The 20,815-nt window shown below is 37.2% G+C and overlaps 1 protein-coding gene across 1 annotated transcript in view; it reads left to right on the forward strand.

The window, feature by feature from the left end:
* The window catches only part of LOC150092894 (mediator of RNA polymerase II transcription subunit 13-like), a 557,023-nt gene that overhangs the window by 439,954 nt on the left and 96,254 nt on the right, over positions 1-20,815 (forward strand). Inside the window, exon 20 of the mRNA XM_090414065.1 lies at positions 6,970-7,220. Within this exon, the coding sequence (XP_090270191.1) occupies positions 6,970-7,220 (251 nt within the window). The remainder of the gene's footprint in view (positions 1-6,969; positions 7,221-20,815) is intronic.

A 20,815-nucleotide genomic window follows, 5' to 3' on the forward strand; every position in this document is an offset into this window, starting at 1 on the left:
TGTACAAGTGAGCTTCAGCTCAGATCTGGGCATCATCCATGCATTTAAATGAAATATAGAAAAATGCTTGTTGAAAAAGCTGTGTTTATGCATGATAATGGTATGGACCCAAAACAAATCACCATATCAGTCCTTGATGCCATGCATTATGTAGCCAAAGCGTGGTTGCACGTTACCACTGAAACCATATCCAACTGTTTCCGGAAGGCAGGAGTTACATTTGTGGAAGAGGAGGAACAACTACAGGAGGAAGAAGAAGATATGTCAGAGCCCAACAACTGGTATGTGATGGATGAGGCTTCCTCATTTCAAGACTATGTTGATGTTGATGTGATCAGATCAATGGTATCAAGTGTAGAAGACACCCTTTCCAACCACCTTGGTGAAGAAGAAGAGGAAGAAGTGGTTGAAGAAGACTGTGATCAAGAGCCTACTTCCCTACTAGTAAAGAAGCAATGGAAGCTATCTCTGTTTTGAGGTGATATATTGCAAGTGCATCAGGATATGATGGGGCATTTAATGCCTTATACACTGTGGAGAGGCAGGTGGAACTTATAACAATGCAGAAAAAGCAAAATCAACAATTAAAGATATTTTTAAATAGATAAATGTACGTAATTGTAAATTCATTTATTTTCAGTTAATAAATTTTGTAATCTAGTATGTAGACTCATATACTGCTAGTATGCGAGTCATCTTTTGGCCTTTTTTTTAATGTTTTTTTACATTTCCTGCTATTTACACTTTTTTCCATCAGTCCCCTGGAAAGTGTAAAAAAAGGAGTTTTACTGTATATATATATTCTTGAAAAGGAACAAAAGATATAGATGATTTTACTATGCTATATAGTGGAGTGGACCAACATATCAGAGTTTCTAGTGGTGTGGCCATTTTAATTAATAAGTGGAAAAATAGAATACGAAAGTACAATTTTGTAAATGATCGAATTATAACAGTTAAATTAAAAAGAAATAGAAGCTACTAAAATATCATGGGAGTATATTTTAGGAAAGGTAGGAAAACAATTTTATGAGGAACTACAAAAACAAGAATATATATATATTCTTGAAAGGGAACATCTTAAAGGGAACAAAAGATATAGATGATTTTGCTATGCTATATAGTGGAGTGGACCAACATATCTAGTGGTGTGGCCATTTTAATTAATAATAAGTGGAAAAATAGAATACGAAAGTACAATTTTGTAAATGATCGAATTATAACAGTTAAATTAAAAAGAAATAGAAGCTACTAAAATATCATGGGAGTATATGCCCTTGAAGAAGGTAGGAAAGAGGATTCCGAACAATTTTATGAGGAACTACAAAAACATACATAACAAAAACAAGAATATATATATATATATATATATATATATATATATATATTCTTGAAAGGGAACATCTTAAAGGGAACAAAAGATATAGATGATTTTACTATGCTATATAATAGAGTGGACCAACACATCTAGTGGTGTGGCCATTTTAATTAATAATAAGTGGAAAAATGGAATACGAAAGTACAATTTTGTAAATGATCGAATTATAACAGTTAAATTAAAAACGAATAGAAGCTACTAAAATATCATGGGAGTATATGCCTCTGAAGAAGGTAGGAAAGAGGATTCCGAATAATTTTATGAGGAACTACAAAAACAGTTACATAAACGTAATAAAAATGACTACATATTAATAGCAGAAGATCTTAGGAAAATGTGGAGAAATTGGCATGAATAACAATGTTCAAGAACTTTTTTGTAATAGATTTCATGGTTTGATATGAACACAGATGATTAAGAAAATAACTATTTATTAACTTAAAAGCTAATATTTCGCTGGTATTATATCCAGCATCTTCAGAGCACACAACACAAAGTTTGTTACAAATGCAAAACAACCACAATCCGGTGTAACAGTGTTGTGTTGTGCACTCTGAAGATGCTGGATATAATACCGGCGAAATATTAGCTTTAAAGTTAATATATAGTTATTTTCTTAATCATCTGTGTTCATATCAAACCGTGAAATCTATTACAAAAATCTTTGACAAACACATAAACCTATCCACGCGTATAAGGGATGCGCACAGGATGTTTGAGGTAGCAAAAGAAAAGAGTGAGAGAGTTAGAATGATTAGTCTTTTGCCACGGTATGACAGTGAAATGTTTAAAAGGAGGGCCATATTTGCGAATGACTTTATGCGTGAGTTATGTATGACGAGTGGTGTGGAATTTGTGAACGTGTGGAGTGAGTTCGATGGGCGAAAGGATCTATATAAGATGGATGGCTTGCATTTGAATGGTTACGGTGTAAGAAGACTTGAGAAAGTGTTGCTGAATGTGGTGGATGTGCAAATTCAGGGAAACTAGATTTACAGGGTGTTCGGGATAAATTTGACAGTTTCGTAAGGAAAAAGAAAATCTTCTTTGTATCTATTAAATTTAATGAATTGACAAAAAAACATTACAGGCAGAGTTAATTACAATACTATCAACAAGATTTACTCAAAATAACCACCATTAGCATCGATCACAGCTTCAATTCTGCTTCGGAACCTCGAACAAGCTGATGCTACAGTCTCCCTGGGAAGGGCCGCAAAAACTGTTTTAATTTTATCCATTAACTGGGCTTTTGTATTACTGGAAGTGCGATTGGTGTCTTTTTCAACTGCACCCCATACAAAATAATCCATGGGATTAAGGTCTGGGGAGTTTGGAGGCCAAACATTTGGACTGGTGAAGTCGTAGAAATTTTCAGACAACCATTTTTGACTTTTCCCAGAGGTGTGGCAAGGGGCCGAATCCTGCTGCCATACAAACGGCCTACCATTGGCTACCCTTGTTATCCAGGGCTTGACTACAGTTAGCAACTCCACGAACAAAGCCCGAATTCCAATGCCAGGGTTCTTCAACACCTGTTCCTGCAGATTTGCGAGGAATTCTGCTGTACGAACGCAATCAGATCGTCTGCTAGGGATCTTTCTTCTTGCTACATCCTCGTAGTCACCATTGCAAGTCTCTAGTTCATGCCTGATTGTTTTTACTGTATTCAGGGAGCATTGGGCAGCAGTCGTAATATCCTTATTTTGATGGCGGGCACGAATCATCACGATACAAGTTATTCTCTTCCATGATTCAGGTGGGTTCCAGCTATCCATCCTTTCTGACATCTTGTATATGAATGAAGAAGGGTCCAAACTTTTAAATGAAGAGAAGTGTGTGTTAATACATGTAACTTACGGAAAAATATAATTAATTATAAATATGTAAAATTTATCCCGAACACCCTGTATTAAGGGGGGGGGGTAGATATACAGTCCTTAGGGAGGCAGTTGAATGTAAGAATGAATATAATATGCCCGAGCAAATAAGGACAACAAATCAGAATGGGATAGTTAATATAAGGCATCAAGGTAGGGTTGGGGCTAATGGGGGTCTTAAATTCATGTACACTAATGCTAGGAGTATTAGGAACAAGAAGGAAGAGTTTTTGGCCATGGTTGGCACTTCCAGACCACAGGTTATTGGTATTAGTGAAACATGGCTGACTGTAGATGATATAGCTAGTGGGATTGAATGCGATGGGTATAGTGTGTTCAGGAATGACAGGGAGAATAAAATGGGGGAAGGAGTATTGTTGATGATAGCTGATGAGCTGCAGCCAAGGAGAATAGAAGTTGAATTGCAGGATAGAGAAAAGAGCACATTTGAGGCCATTTGGTGTGAGATTGTGGCTAGCAGAACTAAATATACAATTGGATGCTGCTATAGACCAGGTGATGGAAAAGATGGTGGTGACAGTATGCACAAGCAAATAGAAGAAATGAGTGGAAGGAGGGTGATTATTATGGGAGATTTCAACTATGGTCGCATTGATTGGAGTGAGGAGAGGACACATGGGAGGAAGGAATTGGATGTTATGCAGTTATTAAGGGATAACTATCTGCGATAGCATGTAATGGAAAATACTAGGGGTCAGAGAGTGCTTGTAATTACATCTGAGGATTTGGCTGTAACAAATATGACCACGTTGCCACCAATCGGTTAGAGTGATCATAGGGTCTTGACTTGGGAGGTGGCTAAAGGTGTAGAATTTTCAATTAAGACAGGGTACATGTGGAATTATCGGGCTGGAAAGTATGACAAGCTTAGGAGTTTGATTGGTTCAGTGCCATGGCATGTACAACTGCAAGGACTAGAAGTCGATAGTGCATGGGAGTTTTAAGAAGTGTTTGCATGAAGCAATGGCTGACTGTATACCTAGAGTCCGAATAATAAATCAACTAGGGGTTAAATGGATGAATAACACCATTAAGCTTGAACTGCAAAAAAAGAAACAACTATGGAGGGAATTTAAGGAGAAAGGTGACCGGCAGGCACACGAACGGTATAAAGCGCAGGCCAGAAGGGTAACGAGTGTGGTAAGAAAAGCAAAAAAGGATTACGAAAGAACATTGGCCATGCAGGCTAAAGAGAAACCTAAACAGTTTTTTAGATATGTAGCAAGTAAAAAGAAAAATGTACATGGCAGAATGATTTTAAAGAATGCCGATGGTAGGGAGGTAACTGAATCAGTTGATATAGTTGAGTTACTGAGTGAGCATTTTGCAGGAGTATATCATCCAGGTCGTGACATTGCAGAAACGAATGTACCAGTAGATTATACGGAAATTGTGGTGAGTGAAGTGGAGGTGGGTAGTCTATTGCATAACCTCAATGTCAATACATCTGTGGGATTGGATGGTATACCAGCTCGTGTTGTACGAGAAGCAGCTAAAGAATTGTCAGTGCCCTTGACCATTTTGTTTAATTTGAGTCTCGGGTCTGGGTTAGTCCCAAGGGGGTGGAAAGAGGGGGAAAATAGTTCCACTGCATAAAGGTGGTTCCAAGACTGCTGTTGTAAATTACCGACCGATTAGCATATCAGGAATCATTGTCAAGGTCTTGGAGAAATTAGTCAAGAAAAGAATACAGGATTGGATAGATGAAAATGGGATATTGTATGGGGGACAACATGGTTTTGTGAAGGGTGGATCATGCCTCAGTAACTTGCTCACGTTTTATAACACAGTGACGGCTGAACTGGATAGGGGGTAATGGGTTTACAGTAATACTACTGGACCTTGCCAAGGCTTTTGATAGGATACCACATAGAACCCTAATCAGTAAACTGGAGCAGATGGGGATAGATATAGGGTTGGTGAGATGGATAGGAGGGTGGTTGAAGGAGAGATACCAGAGAGTGGTTTATTCAGGAGTGGAGTCTAAAAGACGGCTTATGACTAGTGGAGTGCCACAGGGCTCTGTTCTTGGATCACTGCTTTTCAATTTGTTCATCAATGATATAGGAAAGGATCTGAGAGGAAGTGTTCACTTGTTTGCTGATGATGCAAAGTTGGGTAGAGCAATTATGACTGCACAGGATGTCAGAATTTTACAGGATGATTTGGATAGTTTGGAGGACTGGGCTAGGAAAAATGGATGTCAATTTAATGTGCCAAAGTGTAAGGTTATGCACTTTGGGGTGAAAAGAATAGCAGCAGTATATCGCATTGGTGGAACCGTACTCCAGGAGATTGATAAGGCCAGGGATTTGGGAGTATTGGTGGATAGGGAATTGAAGTTTAGGGGGCACATTGCAAAAGTGACTAAAACAGCTCACCAAATCACTTTGCTTCTGAATAATACTTTAACATGCAGAGACAAACAAGTTGTTGTTCCTCTGTATCGAGCATTGATAAGACCCCATCTGGACTACTGTGCCCAGTTATGGGCAGGGTTTCTTCGTGATGGGGACGAAGTGGAGAGGATCCAGAGACGAGTGGCCAAGATGATAGCAGATCTGTGGAATGAACCTTATGAGAATAGGTTGAAGATTTGTGGGTTGCAGAAATTGGTAGATAGGCGAAGGAGGGGTGATATGATTGAGACATTCAAATTACTGAAGGGTTTTTATAAGATTGATCCAGAAGATATTTTTGAAAATATGACTGGTGGTGGGTGGACTAGGGGGCCATGAATGGAAGCTGGGCAAGAGCGTGGTTGACAAGGATGTTAGAGCTAGGTTTTTTTACTTGGAGAGTAGTGAATGAGTGGAATAAGCTTCCAGAGTCTGTTGTGGGTGCTACGACCATGAATGAGTTCAAGGCAAGGTATGATAGATACTGTGTGAATGTCGAATATTTGTTCTTGACATGATGTTAGGGTCTCCCTCGATGAGTCTGTCGACTCCTTGGAATTGCCGGAACAACAACAACAATAATAATAATAATAATAAATGTTCAAGAACTATTACTTCTGTACTTTCAATAATTTTAAAATAGCCAATACTTTTTTCAAAAAAAGAATTTAAATAAATATACTTGGAATGACAGAAGAACAAGATCTATAATTGATTATATCTAATCAGAAAGTCTCTATTGGGGTCTAATGTTTTTTTTTTGCCAGATAGCATGATAACTATCAGATCCTGCAGAATGTACCAACCATACTGCTGAGCTGCATGCAGTAGAGCTTGAATTAAATTACATAAAATTAAAACTCCAACAAAAATGCTTGTGTTCATGTGTGTTTCTACCACTCATAAAAGGATGTAAACATATAGTACATTAGTATACTGATGGCAAGCTATGGAATTTTTTTTTTTATCCAGTAAAGCCGGAAAATGGTAGTTATGTATAAAAAAATTATATATATATCTAGTAGAAATGTATTTAGACTGCATATCTTCTTTGTAGCATGTATTATATCTGCTAATTGTATGTTTGTTAGTTTGCCTTGTTTTATGGGACGAAATGTTAAGTTAATGCTATTTTTAAGCAATGTGAAAGTGCGGGCAGTCTTAGTTAAGCAAAGGTCTTGCAAACTTTGCTTTTTTTTTTTTGTCTTAAGAATTACTGCTAAGTTTTAAAAGTTTTTTTGTTTTGTTTTCTTGATTATTGTATGTTTTGTTATTTTTTTATTGATTATAGATAATCATACTGAAAGTGCTGTTAGTAGTGGCAACAGTGGTGTTCCTGCTAGTAGTACTAGCACCCAAGATCCCTGGGACCAAGAGGATGAACAGCAACCACCAGCATTGGTTATATATATGGTGGAACCTTTTGCATATGGCAATGCTGGAAGTGAGCTCTTCAGATTGGCCAGTCTTGGTTTAATGCGCTGTTATATTCAAATGTTACGCTTCCTACCAGAACAGGTTCAAAATACAATACAGTTGCAGGTAAATTATATTCTCTCCCTCTCTTTCTTCCCCCCCCCCCCATATATATGCATAGTTATTTAGTTATTTATTCTTTATATTTTTTTTTGCTATAGTGTTGATAATAACACAAAAGAAGGGGGGAAAGGAAAGCATCTGTTTAAGCACATGACAGTGCCAGACAAAGTAAATATTATGATAAAATCATGATACAGGCAGCCCTCGGTTTATGCCAGTTCAATTTACTCTGATTCACAATAATGCTGGTTGCCTGCGCATGCTTTCTTACTGTAGTGTGGTTGACTGAGAAACGACGCTAACAGGCACTCTAGTGTTGGAGTGTTTACCGAGCTACTACGACGTATATGTATCAAACCTAGTTTTAATGTTGAATCTACCTAATTGTTCTATTTAATTTTTTTTTACATGCATACGTATTTAAATTGATAAAGCAAGTAATTACATACCATGTCTGATAACAAGTGCAGAAAAATTAGCAGAACTTGGTGTTAAGAAGGCGCTGAAATTGATCACACTTGAAAAGAAGATGGAGGTGATTCGAAGAATGGAAGATGGGCAGACACGTGCTAATGCCTGTAGAAGTATGAACTTACCTCCATCGACTGTTACTACAATTATGAAAAATGCAGATAGAATAAAACAGTCTACGCAACAATCTAAGGCAGCACTAAATGCAAAACATGTACGTTATAGCAGGGGTAAACTTCATGAAAAAATGGAAAAATTATTATCATTATTGGTGGATGACTTGAATCAGAAAAACATTCCTCTGATGCAGGCTGTTATAACTGAGAAAGCAAAAACAATTTTTGAGGATCTTAAAAAGACACATGGAGGCGAAGAAACATTTTTAGGAAGCAAAAGTTGGTTCATGAAATTTAAGTCTCAAAGTAAGTGCCACAGTGTCAAATTATGTAGTGAGGTGGCAAGTGCGTATGTTGCAGCAGCAGCTGCTTTTCCTAAAGAATTTCCAGACTGTGTAGAACAAGGAAGTTATTCTTCTGATCTCATTTTTAATATTGATGAGACTGGGCTCTACTGGAAAAAATTGCCATCACGCACCTTCATTTCCTGTGGAGAACGTTCTGCTCCAGGTTTTAAAGCTGCAAAAGATAGACTTACGCTTTTGTTGGGTGCAAATGTCTCCAGAACTTTGAAGCTTAAACCAGTGTTGGTGTATCATTCACAGACACCATGTGCCTTAAAGGGTCTAAAAGCCATGCTGCAGTCTATTGGAAATGGAACGAGAAAGCTTGGGTTGCACAAGACGTTTTTATAGATTGGTACACAAATTAATTTTGTCCTACCGTGCTTCGCTTCAGTAAAGAAAATGATTTTCCAGCCAAGGCATTGCTTCTCTTGGATAATGCCTTGGAAGTAAGAACACCATTAGATGTCAAGGTTGTTTACATGCCCCCAAACACAACATCGCTTTTGCAACCGATGGATCAGGGGATTATATCAATCTTCAAAGCCTATTACCTATAACATTTATGGAAATGGTAAGAGTCTTGGACACTTTGGGAAAAACTATTAAAGACTGTTGGCAGTCATTCGATATTTTGAAGGATTGAGGCAGCTTGGAACAACGTGTCAGCAAAGTGTTTAAAAGGAGCATGGCGAAAACTTCTTCCAGCATTTATGCACGACTTTGAGAAATTAGAGCAAGAGGAGAATGTTATTGAAGATGTTACCAAGCTTGCGCGAGAGGTGGGATTGTATGATATTACAGCTGAAGATGTGACAGAAGTCTTAGAGAGCCGTGATAACCACTTTCCAATGAAGACTTAAAAGAATTAGCCAAACAATTGAGTCAACATCCAAAGGAGGAGAAAGAAAACGAAGAAGGTCCTCTGAGAGATATTAAAACGGCCGATTTACAGTGTATCCTTGCAAGCATAGAGACATTGATTGATTGATTGCGAAATGGACCACGATTGGGAACGGAGTGTGATCGCATCTATTCCACCTTACACTGAACTTCTTGAAGAAAGAAAGAAAATCTAGGCAGTTAACACTGGATACTTTTTTTTAAAAAAATGCAGGTGATCTGAAACCAGTAACTTCAACATAGAAATATGTAATATTTTTTGTATATAATTTTGTTTTGTTTTCGTTATTAATAATTTTATTTTAACAAATATATATGTATGTATTATCAAAGCTTTAAATATAATAATGTTACACATACTTCATGTGCATGTTTTTTGACTGCACAGAACATAACTTCATACCTCCCATTAAAATTGGGTTCGTTTTACACCGATTCAGTTTACGCCCATTTTTTCAGGAACGGAACTGCGACGTAAACCGAGGGCTGCCTGTATTTTATCATAATTGGGAGTGTGGAAGACTTGAATGATTGTGAAGTTTTTGGAGATGGTCTTGATTGGGAGGATGAATGGCGAGTAAGAGTGACTAACTTGCAGAGAGAGAGAGAGAGAGATAGATGAGTTGAAAGAGGAGATGAAATGTCTCAGAAATGAGATGAGAAGTATGAAAGATGAGAGTAGGTGAATGGAAGAGATGAATACGAGGCGAATCAGAGGAGGAGTGAGAGAGTTATGGGAATGATAGAATACAACAGAATAGAAACAGTAGAAGAGAGGGAATGAGAGAGAGTTATGAGAATGTTAGAAGAGGACAGAATAGAAACAGTAGAAGAGAGAATGAGAGTGAAAGAGAGAATGAGGTATGGGAATGAATAGCAGTAGAAGAAAGGGAATGAGAGAGAGAGAGAGAGAGATGGGAAGGTTAGAAGAGGAGAGAATAGAAACAGAAGAGAGGGAATGAGAGAGAGTTATGGGAATGATAGAAGAGGAGAGAATGGAAACAGTAGAAGAGAGGGAATGAGAGAGAGTTATGGGAATTATAGAAGAGGGGAGAATGGAAACAGTCAGAGAGAGGAAGTGAGAAGAGTGCGAGGGAGTGTTGGAACCAGGGATAGAGTGATGCCAGGACAGCAGTTAAGTAGAGGAACACTGAGAGAAAGGATTAGAGGAGAGAGAGATGCTGGTGAGCAAACAAGGAACATAGTGGTAAGAGGTGTGATGTATGGAGACTCGATGATCCGTGGTGTGCAAGATAGGATGTCTGCCTGGAGGAACAATAGAAAGTGTGGCTATGGCAGTTAAGCGGGATGAAATGATTGTGATGGTGGGCACAAATGACTCGAGAGGCAGTGTAAATCAAGTGGCAAAAGATCTGAGATTCATGCTTGAGGTTGTACAAAAGTAAACGCACAGAGGAAAGATAGTGTGTGTTACCCAGGTATGATGATGAGTAGCTTAGCAGAAGAGCAGTAATAATGAATAGCATAATATCCAGAATGTGTCAGAAGAGAGGATTGGAATATGTGGATGCTTAGAGGGCATTTGAGGAGAGAAAGGAACTGTATGCAAGAGACCGCTTGCATTTGAATGAGGAAGGATATAGACATCTGGAGAGATTGCTGTTTTGTGAATGAGTCAATGCAGGGAAACTAGAGTTCCCAGGGTGAATGGTGGCAGGGGTGGCCTCTTGTGGGAATGGGTGCTTGTAGGATGGGAGACAATATCAGGTAACACTGAGTTCAGTGGGGTCTGAAGCAGTGACATTTTTATGCTTTATACTAATACCAGGAGTGTCCAGAATAAAGGAGATGAATTGGTGGCACTGATAGCATCAGCCTGACCATAGATTATTGGGATCACTGAGACATGGTTGACGGAAGATGATATAATAACAGGAATAGAAGTAGCAGGGTACAGCATTTTTTGGCAGGATAGAGGGGAAAACGTGGTGGTGGAGTACCGCTTATGATAAGTGATGACTTATGTCTTCTAAGAGTGGAGGCTTTGGAAAGCAGTGACACTAATGGTTTTGAAAGCATATGGTGTGAGGTAGAGATGGGCAAAACAGGATATTTAGTGGGGCGTTGCTACAAGCCAAGGAGTACAGAGGGTGGGGGAGCAGGAGATGTTTAGGCAGTTGAGCTTGGCAAGTTCAAGAAGAATGTTTGTTATGGGAGATTTTAACTACAGCAGTATAAATTGGGAAGAGGAAAATGCATGTAGTAATAAGGAAATGGAATTTCTAGAATTCTTGAGGGACAAATGGCTTAGGCAACATGTAATAGAGGGAACAAGTGGTTCAAGAGTTTTGGATTTGGTCATAGCATCAGAAGGGCTGATAATAACTGAGACCATGTGGTTTTGACATGGAAGATGAATAGACATGCAGGAGTATCAAAGAAAAGGGAAAGTATGTGGAATTATAAGGCAGGTGATTATAATAGTCTTAGATATCAACTTGGGGAAATTGCACGGAGGGTAGAATTGGAAGGTCAGGATATTATTAGTGCTTGGGAAATGGTGAAGGAATATTTGTTAGCAGCAATAGTAGGCTGTATTCCACGCGTGAAGAAGCGGACACAATTTGGTGTGGTGGATGACAAACAATATCAAACAGGAACTGCAGGTGAAAAAGATATTATGGAAGAGATATAAGGAGAGGAATGGAGAGCAGATGCATGAAGAATATAAGACTCAGGTCAGAAGAGTGACTAGTATGGTGAGGAAGGCAAAACTGGAATATGAGAAGAGATTGGCACTAAGATCCAAAGAAAATCCTAGGGAATTTTTTAGCTATGTGGCCAGTAGGAGGAGGAGAAATGATTGTGGAAGAATGGCATTGTGGGATAAAAATGGGAATAGAGTGACCACATAGCTAAAAAAACATCTGGGACATGGTGGAGTTGTTCAATGAGCATTTTATTGGAGTATTTCATCCTGAAGAAGAAGGTCTTAATACTAGAGTGGTGGGGCAGGTTCGAGGTTTAGAAGTGTAAGAGGAGAGTGTTCCAAATACTGAGTACTCTGGATATCAGCAAAATAATGGGACTGGATGGTATTTCATCACAGGTTTTTGAGAGAATGCGCTGAAGAACTGACAGCTCCTTTGATCTGGCTTTTCAATGAAAGTCTGGCTATGGGAAAGGTACCCAAGAAATGGAAGGAAGGTAAGATAGTGCCATTACATAAGGGCAGTAGCAAACTAGAAGTGTCTAATTATAGGCCAGTTTGTGTGTCATCGGTCGTTGTTAAGGTCTTGGAGAAATTAGTGAGGGAGTATATACAGCATTGGGCAGATGAGGTAATGTTATTTGGGAGAATCAACATGGATTTGTTGAGAGGCACTCTTAAATAATATGATAGCCTTTTATAAAAGTGACGAGCAGTTGATGAGGGAAAGGCATACACTGCCATTTTTTTTGATTTTGCAAAGGCATTTGACGGGGTGCATGATGAGCTGATATTTAAGTTATAGTACATGGGTTTAGATGTCAGGTTAGTCAACTGGATTCAGGATTGGCTATCTGACAGGTATCAGAGAGTTGTGTATGGTAGGGCAATATCAAGGAAGCAGAAGGTTACAAGTGGGGTTCCACAGGACTCAGTACTGGGACCTGTATTGTTTAACCTTTATATCAATGACATTGTCAATTGATTGCAAGGAGATATTCAGTTGTTTGCAGATGATGTGAATCTGGGAAGGGTTATTAGTAATAGATGTGGTGGCCCTGCAAGAGGATTTGAATAAACTAGACAGATGGGTAAATGAATGGGGATGTCAGTTTAATGCAACAAAATGTAAAGTCTTGACATTTGGGATACATCGATGGTAGGCTGCATACTCGAGTGGAGGAGCTGTACTGGAGGAAGTAAGGGAGATGGGATCTGGGGGTGATGATCGATAGAAAACTGAAATTAAGGGGTCATATTGCAAAGGTGGTGAAGGTAACCCAGAGGATTGCTGCAATACTGAGGAGGACAATGACCTGCAGAGATAAGAGTTATCATTCCGTTGTATAAGACTCTGATCAGACTACACTTAGACTATTGTTCTCAGATTTGGTCTCCAGGATTTGAAGGGGATAAATTAACTGTGGAAAGGGTGCAGAGGCAGATAACAAAGATGGTTTCAGCATTGTACAATGTTAATTATGAGGATCAGCTGAGGGAATGTGGACTGCAGAGTTTGGTGGATAGAAGAAGGAGAGGTGATATTATCGAGACTTTTAAACTGTTGAGAGGCAATTACAGGGTGGATACTGGGGAGTTCTTTCACTTGGTGGAGCAGAGGGAAGGAGCAATGACAAGGGCCCATCCCTGGAAAGTACAAAAGGAAGAAGCTGTGAGCAAGAGACTGAGGAGTGGTTTCTTTGTGTGGAGTGTGGTGGAACCGTGGAATGCATTGCCTGATAGAGTGGTGAGGGCAAGAAAGGTCAGTGAGTTCAAGGAATGGTATGATAGACTTTGTGTTTCCTGGGAAGGACCTCCCGTGATGAGTCTCTTGACTCCATGGAGGCCTGAATAATAATAATAATTAAGTATGCATGTTAGCAAAATATAGCACTGTGAAAATACTTGACTTTTTAAGATTTAATATCAGAATTAATATTTTTGAGGTGGGTTTATATATACCATCTGTCCATCTTGCATATGCTTTGTTGAAATGCAAATTAATTTCAACAAAGTATTTAAAAAAAAAGTAAAATGTCTTTTAACAGCATTAGAGCATTTAGATATATTTACAAATCATTTCATATAATCAAGTGAAATTCATAGTTGTATTCACTTTTATGATTTCCTTCCTTAATCACAAGACTTTGACAAAATGATTATTATCATATTAAAAAAGTAAATAATGTCAGAGAAGTGAGCTCTTTAGAAATTAAGGAGGCATTTTTCCTAGAAAGCACTTGTATTTTTCTGCACTTACAGAGCCTGTTGATAACGGAATCTAGATTCTTCCTAATATCACAGAATTTAACCCGTGTCCTTGCTACTGAATTTGACTGTTTTAAGTAGCATTCCTACGAGACATCTCTGAATTGTTAATAAAAACAGATGTAGTAGCTGCACAGGCGCCCTTTTTTTCCCCTTAGTACTAAATGTCACAGATGCCTTCTTGTGTTGTCAGATGTCATCTCCTTCCGGGAGGTTGACTACCATGAGCTTCCACCATGTACAGTTTTGTGCTTCTCTTTTACATTCTTCATAGAACAAAAAGGTTCAGTCCTTAATATTTCCCATCCAATCTGTTCTTTGTCTTCCTCTTCTTCTTTTTCCTTGTATCATTCCTTCTAGAAGTGTTTTTTTGTAGGGATTCATGCCTTAGTATGTGACCAAGGTAGGTGGTTTTCCTTTTCTTAATGGTTTTCAACAGCATCCTATCTTCTCCAATCATCTCTAATATTTTTAGTTTTTTTTGGCAGTCCATGAGACTAAGAATTCTTTTGAGGATCCACATCTCAGAGGCTTTTAGTTTATTTTCACAATATTTTGGTATTGTCCAGGTTTCTGCTCTATATAGCAGTGTTGACCATACTTAGCATTTGGACAACCTAATTATTGTTTTTGTGTGAATTTCCCTTGAGGTCAGAATGTTTTTCATGCTAATGAAGGTTGAGCTAGCAATTTCTATTCTTCTTAATATTTCCTTATCACACTTTCCATTCTCTGTAATTAGTTGACCCAAATATACATAACTCTCTACTTGATCTAAAGTATTTCCTCTGATCTTAATATTTATATTGGGTATTTTCCTTTTTCCTCTTGTTACTAGCATGGTTTTGGTTTTTTTGAAGTTGAAATTAAGTCCATATTTTTCACTTAGTTTCGGCATCTCTTCTAGTAGGTTTTGAAGATCTTTTTTATTTTCAGCTAGCAGTACTGTATCGTCTGCATATCTTAAGTTGTTTATATTCCTGCCTCCTATGCTGACATCTTTAAATTCTTCTAATTGCTAGAAGATATTTTCAGTATAGAGGTTAAAGAATATAGGGGAAAGAACACAGCCTTGTCTGACACCCTTCTTTACTAGGAATTCTTCCAAGGTTTCTCCTGATATTTTTATTGAGGCATTTTGCTCCCAATATAGATTTATCAGTAATCTGGTAGCTTTACCATCTACTCCTAATTTTATGATGCATTTGATTAGTTGTTCATGTTGTATATTGTCAAAGGCCTTTGTGTAGTCAATAAAACATAAGTAGACTTCTTTCTGCTTCTCCAGGTATCTTTCTATAATAGTTCTAATGCTGAAGAGTCTTTCTCTAGTTCCTTTATTTTCCTGAAAACCAGATTGTGTTTCATTAATTTCCTATTTGATTTTATGTTTATTTCTTTTTAGGATGATATATAATATAACTTTTGCTATCTGACTGATCAGACCGATTGTTCTATACTCTTCACATTTGATTGTCTTCGATTTTTTAGGTATTGGTAGGAATGTTGAGTGCTTAAAATCTTTTGGCAGGTGTCCAGTTTCGTATATTTTGTTACATATGTCAGTCAGTGATCTTATAGCCTTATCATCTAAAGCCTTGAGATATTCTGCCAGAATTCCATCCATTCCTGGAGCTTTTCCTGGTTCCTAATGGTATTTGTTAGAATGCGACTTATAGGTACTACCAACAGAAATATTCTTTTTTTTCTTGGTGTTATATCCATTTATAGTTCACTATCACCAAAATTGTTATAGTGAAATTCACTTAGAATAGCATTGTGCTTATAAAGCTTTGGTCAGGACCTTTCAGTAGTTATAGCAAGTTTTTGTAATAGTTGCTCATAGTAAGACTCAACTGTATGTGGAAAGGGGGGGGGGAACTGACAGTACAAATCAAACCCACAAAAACAAATCTGTTATTTACACATGAATAACTTGAATGCAATACATCACTAAATTGCTAAAAAGAGCATTTGTAGTGAATGAATAAATGCATGATGGAGAATATATGATGTTCTCCTTATATTGCAGTTAATTTGCACTTTTTTTTTAAAAAAAATAAAAAAGCATGTTATTCAAGAAATTAGGATAGACTTGCTTATTTTTTTTGTTATAAACATTTAATGGAAATATGCACAAAAAATAGTGAATTACTGTTGTAGATATTTATTTAGATATAGGTTTTCAAATAATCTAAAAATATATAATATTGCAAAGAATTTTCATAGCTGTAAGTGCCCCATATACTAGAACCTTAAGTGCACATAAGGCATTAACATGTGTAGTTGTGTTGTCAGTTGCAAAATGCAAATGCCTGTTTGCTGAAATTTCCATTGCTCTTTGTCCTTTACTATGTAATTTACTAATATCCTTTTGTGCTTGACAAAGAAGACTCGCTGCACAGCAACAAGGAATATTCATATTCCTATGACAAACAATATCTCCATAATAATAAAGCCATGACTTCTCCTTATTACACAACAGGCTTCATTTGTGCAGTATAATAGTTTATGCCTTTGGCAATGCACCTGAAGTAGATGTCACATTTCAACCAAACTGCTAAACAAAGCTTTGTAATATATATATATACACTTTACAAATTAATTGGTTCCTGGTGACCATTCGTAAATCGAAATTTGTAAAGTGGGAGTTTATTTGCCTTAGAAATAATGCTATAAGCAAGAGTTGCGTCCGTAAGAAAGAAAATATAAAATGAATATTAAATAAGAAAGGACTCAACTGGCCAAAGATTTACATATTTAAAAAATAACATAAGAAAAACTTTTAATTAAAAAGATTCTTTGAAAAAAAATTAGCTCATTTCTATATCAACAGGTGAATTAGCAGCCTTTGAGGTAGTAGGAGATATGTTAGGAAGCCTCATTGCATCTTTTTTTTTTTTTTTTCAAAGGAGGGCTCAAGTTTCATCTGCTTCTTTAAAATAGCTCGATAGTAAGCAGAAGCATTATTCAATTCGTGGGAAAATTTACTAAATCGTTCAAAGTCTGAATCTTGTGATTCAAAGATTTCTTGACCTTTTTCGGGAAGTTTAAATGCTTCTTCTAGGCCTTTTAAACTTAAAAACCGAGTTGGAGCCTCATATTTGTTATCTTCTTTGTTTCTTTCTTATTCCTCTAATTCATGGAGATTATTGGGTGAGAGTTCCATAGTGTGAGATTGAAGCATCTCGTTAACATCACCTGCCAGAACTTCCATTTGCAACTGGTTAGCCATACCTAAGATTGCTGGAGTTTCAGAATTCACAATCTTTGTTGGGTTTCAAAGCCTTCGAAATTATCATTAAACTGAGGACAAAGTTTATACCATACTCCTTTCATAGTTTTTCAGAAAGTTTATGCCAGGCATCGTAAAGCAGGAATTCATAAAGTGAGAACTACCAGTTTGTAGTATATGTCTGGTTGTCCAAGTGTTGATCGGAGAGCAGATAAGCTTTCCGAAGGAATGGCTGTAGATTTAAATCCTGCCATAGGCACAGATGTTTGTGATTGTCATTAGGTGGAAGATAAATTTCATCACCCAGTATGAGACCACTTCCCTGCTTATTGGAAGCCTAAAGTGGCTTGAAAAAGTTCCATATTTTGTCTCTAGAGCAGGGGTTCTGGATCGGGTAAAAACACACACACACACACACACACACACACACACACACACACACCCACACACACACACACACACACACACACCTCTGTCCAAAAAGAAACCGAACTTTTGATAGAAAATAAAACACAGGCCAATTATAATTATTCAAATCATTTATTTCAATCAATATACTCTCCCTCAGCTTCAATACAGAATTTGGCACGCTCAATTAATTTGTTAAATGAGTTTTTTATATCGGTTTTTGGAATACTGTTGAGGGTCGTGGTTACTGCCTCTTGAATGTTCAATGGTGTCGTATCGCTTTCTTTCATCGGCAAATGAAGTCGGGGGGAGAGAAAGAAGTCACAGGATGCTAAATCCGGTGAATACGGCAAGTGATTCAACATACAAACTTGGTTTTTGCTCAAAAACTGTCTTACAATGCTCGAACGATGAGATAGTGCATTATCGTGCAAAAGTGACCAGCTGCCTGCATCATGATATTCATGCTGTCCGTGACGAATTCTCGCTATCAATCACTTCAAAAAACTCTGAGATAAAACTCACCATTGACTGTTTGGCCAAACGGAACGAATTCTTTGTGGATAATGCCATTGGAATCGTAGAAGCAAATCAGCATTGTCTTTACTTTTGACTTCTCCAAGCGACTTTTTTTCGGATGCCCCCTCTTCTGGTGGTCTCCACTCAGCACTCTGATGCTATGTTTTGAGCTCATACTCAAAACACCACGTTTTGTCACCAGTAATGATCATTTCAAGGAAGTTTGAGTCCTTGTGAGTGGTTTGAATGAGGTCCTTGCAGTGTTCAATTCAATACATTTTTTGGTCATCGGTCAGCTTGTGGGGAACAAATCACGAATTCAATTTACTAAGGCCAAAACTCTTGGTCAAAATGTTGATTGCACAATTGATTTTGGAATCCCCAATTCATCTTCAATCAATCTCACAGACAATTTCCGGTTTTCTTTGATGAAATCATGCACTTTTTGGATGTTAACTTTGCTCAGTCCAGTTTTTGGACGGCCCTGCTTTTCTTCGTCCTCAAGTGTCTCACGACCACTTTGAAATCGCTTAAACCACTCGTAAACTTGAGCATGGGATGAGCATTCATCACCGTATGCTTTTTGAAGCATTTGATGCATTTCGGTAAAACTTTTACCAAGTTTAACACAAAAGTCAATCGCAGCTCTCTGTTTGAAACTCATTTTCTGACCATTCGTCAAAACACACTGTCACTCTTGGCACTATAACTCAGCTTCTAATGAAACAAATGTCATAAACAGTTGACACAACACTAATGAAGGTTGCTACTTTTGACAACAAAAAGATACAACAGGTGGCACCACTAGTTTCTTCTATTATCAAAAAGTTCGGTTTCTTTTTGGACAGAGGGTGTGTGTGTGTGTGTATGTATATATATATATATATATATATATATATATACACACATTATATATATATATATACACACACATTATATATATATATATATACACACATTATATAAGCACGCAGCTACTTAACAATAGAACTTCAACAGGACTGTAGCTACAGTTCAAAGCTAACTGATTTTATAATAGTCGTTTTATAGTGATACGATGTTTCTTATAGTGTTTACTTGCTTTCTATGTTCCCACACCTGAAGAAGTCGTGGGAACATAGAAATTTATATAAATATGAATATATATATATATATACATGTATATAAATCATAAAAATCCTCAACTTCCCCACAATATGAATATACTGTCCTTTGAAGTGTCACCTCCATCCAGGAAGTTGGCTATTATGTATCTCTGCCTGCGATCTATAATGTACAGCCTGTTACATTATAGATATGAGTGTTGTTCATGGAGCTGGTCTACTTGTTTTGACGGACGAAAAACCTGAGATTTTGGGAGAAAAAAACCCTTCACCTCCATGTGAAACAAGTTAACTTAGCATTTGATTGAAAACAATGTATAACAATTAGTCTCATTAAATCCAGGTCTTTCCAACCAAAGGACTAGTCTATACCAACTGAGCCATGAAGGATCTACAAATGTGCTATAGGTTCACAAATGAACCTTTCATGGATGGGTGCCACAAAAAATAAAAAATAATAATAAATAAATAAATAATGAAATAAAAAAACATACATGTCCAAACACCTATAGTGAACCACCAGAGACTAGAGAAATAGTTCATATTAGTGCAAGGTTTGCTGTAGTGGATTTGGGGATAGCATAAGATTTATAAATATGTATCCTCAAAGGGTATGCAAGTTACTATTATGATTATCCTTTGTCTCTTTCTTCGTAATACTAACTTCCTTCTTCTCATTCTCATAAGTCAGTCTCTTCTTTAGATGTTTAATATCCTCTTCCAAATGTTTCATTTCACTTTTTATTTCCACTAACTGTTGCCTAAGCTGTTCTACTACGGTTCCGACACTTGCTCCCATTTCTAATAATTGTAATCTATCAATACACTTTTTACATGTGTTATTTTGCTTTCCTTCTTCTCATTTACCCAAGCAAGCAGTCCATAAATGTTTCACGTTTTTTAGTGCATGCATTTAACAATTTTCGCAACAACGCATCCATTGGGAAAAATCCAAGGTAGAGACTTCATACAGAAGCCTTCTGTGCCATTGACATGCATTTCTTTATGGGCACCATTTTCAGAAGCAGTACAAACAAGTAGCAAAACACAATATAAACAACAAAAAATTTCAACAACAACAACGCCATCACTGAAGGACACTTATATGCAAACTGAAAACATTCAGCACAACTTGCAATAAAAATCCACACTATACACTCATTAAAAACACTTTTTTTAGCACAGGTCAAATACCATCATGTCCACTTGCAATACTAGCTTTTATATATATATATATATATATAAAAGCTAGTATTGCAAGTGAACATAGTTAAATGCCTTGGAAAAATCCAGGAGTATACTGATGTATTATTCATTCTCCTTTTTATTCATTCTCCTTTTTATACAATGAAACGTTTCCTGTGGTGAATTCATTACTAAAAAACACACGTACTAACCACAGTGATGTTTTAATATGTAAATATTTCATCCCAAGTATCTTGGGACATCCTCAGTACAGTAATTCAAACAGTACTAGGAATAACATAAATTACAGAGAATGGAAAGTGTGATAAAGAAATATTAAGAAGAATAGAAATTGCTAGCTCAATCTTCATTAGC

The sequence above is a fragment of the Typopeltis vanoorti genome, chromosome 24 (assembly GCF_054136105.1).
Source record: "Typopeltis vanoorti isolate ZY-2024b chromosome 24, IOZ_Tvanoo_1.0, whole genome shotgun sequence".
Classification (NCBI taxonomy): domain Eukaryota; kingdom Metazoa; phylum Arthropoda; class Arachnida; order Uropygi; family Thelyphonidae; genus Typopeltis; species Typopeltis vanoorti.